The 8,265-nt window shown below is 39.7% G+C and overlaps 1 protein-coding gene across 6 annotated transcripts in view; it reads right to left on the reverse strand.

The window, feature by feature from the left end:
• apbb2b (amyloid beta (A4) precursor protein-binding, family B, member 2b) overlaps positions 1–8,265 on the reverse strand; it is a 37,823-nt gene that overhangs the window by 3,825 nt on the left and 25,733 nt on the right. For 3 of the 6 annotated variants that reach the window (XM_024289862.2, XM_024289863.1, XM_024289867.2), the window contains 10 exons: positions 7,936–7,986; positions 7,287–7,372; positions 6,439–6,499; positions 5,325–5,471; positions 4,880–5,007; positions 3,211–3,216; positions 2,468–2,582; positions 1,388–1,475; positions 965–1,045; positions 472–587 (listed from right to left, as the gene is read on the reverse strand). In XM_024289862.2, coding sequence (XP_024145630.1) covers positions 472–587; positions 965–1,045; positions 1,388–1,475; positions 2,468–2,582; positions 3,211–3,216; positions 4,880–5,007; positions 5,325–5,471; positions 6,439–6,499; positions 7,287–7,372; positions 7,936–7,986 — 879 coding nt within the window. The remainder of the gene's footprint in view (positions 1–471; positions 588–964; positions 1,046–1,387; positions 1,476–2,467; positions 2,583–3,210; positions 3,217–4,879; positions 5,008–5,324; positions 5,472–6,438; positions 6,500–7,286; positions 7,373–7,935; positions 7,987–8,265) is intronic. The other 3 variants (XM_024289864.2, XM_024289866.2, XM_024289865.2) reach the window with 3 other exon arrangements.

Below are 8,265 nucleotides of genomic sequence, written 5' to 3' on the forward strand. Positions count from 1 at the left end.
TGAAAAACTGGGCTTAAATGAACCCGTCTTTCTTCTTGTTTCGCTGTTTGCTGCATCAGCGTCTCTGTATGATACTCGTCATGTCAGCAAACCTGTAAAATTGTTTCCTGGAGTTTCACGTTGCCATGGAAACTGACCACATTGTAAGACTTTTCACATGATGAAATGCTGCTGAACTCAAGCTGGCGGCTGTGGTGTAGCGGTCAGCAGATTGCCTGGGTGTTGGACTCATTTGTCAGTGCGAGACTCTGTGACACTCCAGACATTTCTTACATGGTAATCGCCGGACAAAACTATGACCACGTCAAAGTGGAGCTGTCCGAGTCAGCACTCTTCATTTATCTAAACCAAAGACTTCAGGGGGGGAAAGCATCTGTGTTTTAGGCAGTATGTCATCAATCTTTCGAGTGTTTGAGCACTGAAAGATGAGAGTTAAGGCGTGCCCGACCATGAGAAACGAGAGAATCTGACCTCGTCTTTGCTGATGGTGACTGTAGCGTCTGCCACGTTAAGAGCCACAGGAGTCCAGTCTTCTTTAGTGGAGGAACCAATAAGACTGTCTATGGCCCCGTTCAATATATCCATGCCTGGAACAGAGGATATGAAAAACAAACAGGAAACGCATGAGAGGATCACCTCCACTGGACATGAAAGTTACTGTTCTGATAGGCCAACTGTTATGCCCCATTAAATTATGAAGCATTTAATGTACTTTAGAAGGAAGTGGTGCTCATTTTCAATAAATATTGTAGAGTCAAACACTGAAAGTGTCTGCTATAAAATATTACACAAAGATGGGGTAAAGAGAAAGGAGCTTCTGTCCTCCATCTTTTTGATTTTTGGAATACTCCATGGATCTGATGAATACTTCAGGAAATTGTCTCCACTTTTCATTAAAAAAAGAGCATCTGTGGGTTTTTATGTCTTCTAAGAGTGCTTTCAGACAAGAACATGTGCTACGGACCGATGGGTCTGGCCACAGGCATCATTCCAAGGTAATGTACTTGAAACTTCTGAACCAGCTCCGTCTTTGGCGTGGGAAACTCTGCTGAGGAGAATTCAACCAAAACTTTAGAGGCTGGAACATGGTGAGGTCAAAAACATTCACAAAACTAGGAATTAAAAACTTTCATCATTGCAATGCCGTTTTGGGAGTTTTTATTAATCCTGCTCACTGAGTTTAACTTATTTTTACATTAATACATCAAGAGTTTTGCTCACATCTGTTTGAATTTTAAATATTTGCCTTCACAAGAGAACAAATAAATAGAAAGATTTTCTTGCTCTTATTTTTGCACAGAACATGACATTAAAAATGTTTGCTTCAGAAAAAAAAATCCTTATCAGATACAAATGTTAAAACAGTAAAGAAAGGATAGAAACAAACCCTGTAAGGGGAGGTCCAGTCCTGCCTGCATCCTGTCCTGAAGAGAGCCTCCTGCCATGGCTTTGGCATTCTTTCGCTCTGTCATTATCTGGAGGAAGAGGAGGAGAAGAAATAGGTCCATTTTGAGTGTTTGAAAGTTATTGACAAATAGATTTCAGGAAAAAAAGTGAGCTGAGGCATTAAAGTGAATGGGTAGATGAAAACTGTTTCAATAAACAAGCTTAGAGGGAGAACTGGGGCAGATGATGAGCCGTGTTACCTCCAGGGAAGTGATCAGAAAAAAGTATCTGAGCGGGCAAACAATCGTGCTCTTTAAAGTCCCACTGTGATAATATTTTGTGATCTTTTGATTAGGATTATGCCGTTTTTGGGCAAAATTTTAAAAACTGTCGTTTCTGAGACATAATTTCTGCAGATCAGCACAAATTGGCCTCTGAGTTGTGGGTAGGGGAGGAGCAACCCCGCCCCCGTTCCCCTCCCTGTTGCTGTGATCTTGGAGAAAGGAGTTTTTGGCCCGCCCAGTATATTTTCTTCATCTGAAATAAATTATTTTTCCAAATGTATTTTTTAGTCTGTTCTCAATTTGAATGAAGAAATACTCAGATTACACTCAATTTTCTTTATAAATGTCCTCTACCATTAGAAAAATGCTACAAGAATATGTTAAAAACTCAAAAAACAAGATATTTAACAGAACGGGTCTTTAAGCAGGTTTGTCTTAAAAAGCAAAAGAAATACGTTTCACTTCTCAAGAAGAATCACAGATGGGCAAATTCTCTGAAACATCACAACTTCAAGACACTATCCAATGAAAATGGGGCTGTGAGGGGCTGTAAGATAGTGGGAGAGAGTGAAAACAAAAAGATGATGGGAAATGAGGGGATGCTTACTAAATACAGAAACTATGTCCAAGAAAATTATTGTTTTTTTTCATGTTGCCAACCAAACTTTTTTAGATCAATATGGCGTGAAGCACAGCTCTATTAAAGCTCATCATTCAATGGAAACGTCATCCGAGTCGCTCCATAAACAGAAAGCGCCGTGGCCTCCAGAGCGGCCGTGGTGCGTGAAGACACTCACCCGGGAGCAGATCTCGTGCAGGCTGGTGGCGATGGCTTTGGCCGGGGTGTCACAGCGGAACACATGACATTTCAGGATCCTGGTGTTTTTGTCCCGCGCCACATAAGCAAAGTCCCTGAGAAGATGAAAACATAGAAACATGAGGAGCGGCAGGTCCAGCTTTGGAGCTGGCAGCTCTTAAGATGAAGCGACCTTTATCAGCATGCTCAACATCACACACACATACACACAGACTTTCTCGTCGAAGGACCCCTGAGATCAATAGAACAGCATGATGTGGGATGGAGTCGACTACAGTGACAGCAGGACAGAACTTTCCACTGAGCCCACTGGAGCAGAAAATAATTTAAATCGGCTGTACAGAGGAATGAAGAATGAGAGGGAGCAGAAAGAAACCCTTTGAACCTCTACAAATAAAAGAAAAGAGTACAAATACTAATTCATTTTAGGGAGAAAAGGTGCTACTTTAGATAAATAGTAGTAAAAACATAAAAACTTTAAATAAATGAAATCCTTTATTCTTGTGTTATGAATCACAAAATAAAGTAAAAAATCTCCTCAAACATCTAAATTTTCTGTGCTTTTGTTCTGAAATCCTGTAAAAACAGACGGCAGATGAGGTCACCCTCAGTTCTGCATGTGTGTGCACAAAAAAAACACACAAACACAAAAGAAAGTGAACAAATAAAGAGCACAGATGACAGACATGCTGTGGGAGGTTCAGTGACACGAGGAATGTTTACCTCTCTCTGTATCCAAGGAGGCATGGCAAGAAAAGAAGGGATTTAGTAAAGAAACCAAACAGTAAATTGTTTACTTATAATCTTTCTTGTGTTTTGGCAGCTTTTAGGACATTTTTGCTGTTGTAGTTAAGTAAAATACACAGATTTCCAATTGGGAATGGGAGATTTAACCAACAGGAAATCTGTTTATTATAGCCCAAATACAAAAAAATGCACAGAAGTGCAAATTGAAACAATAAGCATTTTAAAATGTTGAAATATTGCAAAATATAATCCAGGATTTACAAAAAAACACATTTGAAAAGCATGGAAATGTAAATAAAATCATTTGGAGGATGATAGAACACCATACAGATAACAAACAGACAGATTTTTCATTTCATCTGCGATCTCATATGCCACGCACCCCTCTAGATATCAAGGTTTCAGTGGGAGAGCGTTTCCTCTGAAGTGATGATGAGTTTTCAGGCACATAAGGAGAGAGGAGGATCAGAGGCTCGGCTTGTTTACTGACAGATCCACTTCTGTCTGAGCGGGCAGGAAAATCCCGGTTTTCATCCCCTCATCATCACTCTACATATGAATCCAAACAGCAGCAAAAAAAAGGAAGAGATGTGCCGCCAACAGAACCCCGGTCTGCAGTAACTGACTGTGGAGAAGCTTCATTTAAAAAAAAAAAAACACTAACATCACTTAACAATATCTTAAGCAAACAGACCCAGAGAAGCAACACCTCCATCCAACCGCTAATCTCTAACAGGTAGACCTCTTAAGGAGACTCAGTCATCCATCAGCAGGGTACTCAGACCTCCTATCAGCTACTTTCTGATAAAACAAGAGGGCTGCAGATATACTCACAGCGCCTTGTTTGCTGTCTTGACAGTTAATCCTCCGAGCAGGATCGTCCTCAGACAATTACACTCTCAGTCCCCGGTGATGCTGCAGGCTCGCACATTCTTCTTAACCTGTCTGATCCCCCAAATCACTGAGAACTAAACAGTGTCCACCCCCACTCTCTCTCTCTCCTTGTGAAAGCCCCCCCCCTCTGACCATCCCTCAGCCTCCTCCCTTCCAGCTGAGGTACTCTCACTCGAGAGACTCTCCTGCAATGGAAATGTGCACGGTAGCAGCTGCGCTGCAGGAGACATGATCTTGATGTTTTTTTTTTTTTTTTTTTTTTTTAAGCTTGAGTAAAGATGCAGATGCATAAGAAATGTGGAATCCTCTCTACTGCAGTAGCTTGAAACGCTTCATTTTCTGACTCCATCTTGGAAGTGAACACATGCAGGTACACCTGCCCGCTGAGAACTGAGCAGCTGGTTAAGTTCAAATCCCTCCTTCATGACAGAAAATAGATTTTAGGGATGTTTTTGGTACTTGTGCAGAGCGCCCTCTAATGGTTGTCAACATGTAGCATACCAGGCAGATCTCTAACATAAAGTGAAAGCCGCTGCAATAAAATCAATACATAAAGCAGGAGATGCAAATGAAAGTAAAAAAAGTTCTTTGATTGTTTTTGACCTAATAATCTTTGAATCTTCATCAGTTTCTCTGATTTTCTTGCCTCTTCATCCTCACTAGTTATAACACACAAGGTCTCTAAGTATATTTACAAACTAAAGTATTAAAAAAGTAGGAGGTAAAAAGGGCTAAATCCTTCACCGCTTACCTGCCATTGTCCCGGCCAACGCCCCAGACCCGGATACTGGCTATTGGCTGAGAATGCAGCACGCTGTGGTCCATGGGGTCAACCAGATTCAACATGTTGTTCTCCAGCACCAGGTACATGTCCTTCCCCTGAGGAGAAGGAAATACAGTGCACTCAAACACACGCTTATGTTGTTTTTAAAATATAGGTAACATTCTCTGTTTAGTAAAGCCTTTAAATAAATGATCAAACCAGAGATTAGAGGACTTCAAAGAGAGACGTGTACTGTTGTTTCAAATCACACCTTCAAACACTTCTTTTCTCTCATCTTCCTCTCTCTGTCTGACATGTTTCAGATGTTTGAGAACATACAATCTTTTTTTTTAATACTCCTGGTTTTTTAGAAAAAATTTCCTCCCGAACTGTTTTACTTTAGTCTTGCAAACTATCTCCTTATCTTCCTCACCTCCCCCCAGATGCCAACAGTGTCTCTAATGTCGTTCTTGCAGTACGACAGTTGTCGGATACAGTTGTTGACGGCGACGCTGCTCTTTCCTGGAGCCAGGTCCTCCTCGGCCATCTCCACCCAGCCCAAAGAGCGCACCGCAAAGCACTGGTGGGCAAAGAGAGGAGAAACAGACCATGATTCAGATACGTCTGACTGGACTTTTAAATCTTTTTGGCTCAATTTCAAATCAAAACTTGAAATCAAACTTCAAGTTACACATTTGAGGTTTGGCCTCAAAGAAGAAGAAAGAAAGCAAATAGTAAGGAGGAGGAAACATGAGGCAGAGAAAGCCATACAACTGTTCTCATTAAGTATTCATTTGTTTTTGAAGGCCTTTTACTCCAGTAAAAGTACAGGCAGTATTTAATTTATAAACCAGAAAGATGAAGAGGAAGGTAGAGCGGTAATTGATAAATAAAATACAATCAGCTCTAATCATGTTTTGTTCTGTACATGTAGATTGAGTCTCATTTGACTCCAAACTGTTAACAAATGAGCTCATTTTAAGACTAATGAGGCTTGGATCGACTGACAAATTGAATTAATTCCTGTCAGTTGGGGAATCATTGTAGAAAGTTACCGCACTGAGAGACTATTTATAGTCTAAAATGTTTCATTTAGTTCAGCCTTATAACGCCCCCGCAATTAATAAGTTAAAGAGAAACAGGGTTTTGTGCAGTGTCCCGTTTACCCACCAGGGGGCAGTGTTGGTTAGCTATAGTTTTTATTTCTGATCAAAACATGAGCTGTGTGTAAACAAGCAACAAATCAACACAGTATTATCATTTCATTAAGAATTAAAAGCTCTTTTAGCAGGATGGAAAGAAAACTAGCAATTTTCAAAATCAGTGTATTTATTTTTGTATGTTGACACCCGTATACATTGTGAGTGAGCTCTCAGGGTGTATGTGTGAATGGAGGGGAGGGAGTGGGTTGGTTTGGGTTCTTTGTGTTTTATAGAGTTGAATTTTTCCCCATTGTATAGCACATTGAGCTGCAATGCATTAAAAGAGCTTTTTATAAATAAAGTTTTGATTGATTGATTGATTGAAAAACCAATGCAAAAACCCACCTTTGCTTCAGAGTCATTCTTCACATTTGTCGACTCGTTTTCTTCCAAAGCAGGACAGCTCCTGTAAAAAATAATAATAAAAAAATAAAATAAAAAAAAATGAGTGTTGACATTCTTCCAAATGTTAAATATTAATTAAAATGTATGCAGCACATTATGATGAGTACCAGTACTTTTGTTTTGTGAGGGGAAATACACTACTTGTGATATTGTAATCAGGTAGGGTCATATATTTTACATGAAAAAATACAGGAAAAATGTTTGCAGACTAATTGTTTCATTTATTCTTGAAGGTGTTTGTGTCCACAGTTGGTTTAGTGGTGGTTAATTCAAAGAGTGAGCTTAGCTGCTGGTTTTTATCTATGATAAATAACAGGGAATTATCTGTAGTAAAAAAAAAAGTGAATAGCTGCAAATGACTGCAAGTGCTGCTTATTTCTCAATTAAGATATAATGAAGAGAACTTGTTTTTGTTCTGAGACCTATTGCTTTAAAATTAGCAGTAATGCTCTATGGTGTAAGCTACTTCAATGGTTACATTTCACCATAAAATGTCTCTGGTGTTAATTTTTAAACTCTTTTTCCGTAGTGTTTTCAAAAGTTTACATTTTACTTCATAAATAACAATACAGTGTTTTTCCCAATAATTTGTGCAGGTTTACATGAAACAACATAAAAAAGATTTAAAAAATAAAAAGTTAATTGACAATTTTTTGTGTCAATAATTTTTTAAAAATAATTTAAAAAATACTAAAAAGTTAAAAAAAAAATCCCCCAAAAGTTTCAGACATTTACATGTAGGTGGGTTGAAGGCCTGATGTTAGCAGTGTCTATGAGCAATCCTTCACCTGAGCTTTAGCGATGCATATCGAAGCGTGGCTCCTTCAAACTCCTTTAGACTTGGATCAGGGTTCACTGTCGCAGCCTGAAGGTCCTGAGACACACAAAACAAATGGGCGTGTCCAGAAAAGATTAAAACATCTTTGAAATCTGCAGTAACCATGTATGCTCTAACAGCAGCTTATGTTCCTCTGGCAGACTCCAGAATAAAATGTGCATAAACACCAACACATTTCACTGTCGTGGCATGAAAAAAACATAATTATACAAGCCCAAACACAAAATCAGCTAACAGCCAATATGCTAAATGGTGCACGCAAACATGCATTCAAGTGTGGGCTGGTTAAAAAAATGGTGATGGTACGTTACAAATAACAGGGCATGCTACATCAAGACAAAAGGATGTGTGCGCAAACAGGTTTATGTTTGTGCAATTAGGATGGAAAGATGATTTCACTTCTGGAGTAAAGAGGCAACCTGTTAAATGAGCCATGTAACGGACATATTCTCACATGTCAGCGGCATTGGAAAAAATGTCGGTGCTGTTGTTGAAGCATCAGCCACACATGCTTCTGCTCGGGCAGTGAACTCGACAAAAATGCAAACACTGTGAGGTTAGACAAGACTCCCCCCACGCACCAGGAGCATTATACTTGCCTTCCACACTTCACTATCAATTTTGCCGCCAAATTCACTCCACACCTGTTTCTATGTACAGCGTTAAAAAAAAAACACAAAATAAGAGACAGTGGCGGGTGGAGATTGAGGGGTTGAAGGTGGGAAAGGAGCAAGGGGAGAAAGACAAAACAGGATTATCAGCTAACCAGATCACTTCACACGTGGGGGTTGGCAATGAGGAGCGAAGCAACAAAAGATTTCCAAAAACAAATTGAAATAAGCTTGATTTTTTTTTTTTTAATTTGATTCAGTCTAAGACAGGGGTCTCAAACTCGCGGCCCGCGGGCCATCTGCGGCCCGCAGGATGAT

Source organism: Oryzias melastigma, linkage group LG1, assembly GCF_002922805.2.
Source record: "Oryzias melastigma strain HK-1 linkage group LG1, ASM292280v2, whole genome shotgun sequence".
NCBI classification, from domain to species: Eukaryota; Metazoa; Chordata; class Actinopteri; order Beloniformes; family Adrianichthyidae; genus Oryzias; species Oryzias melastigma.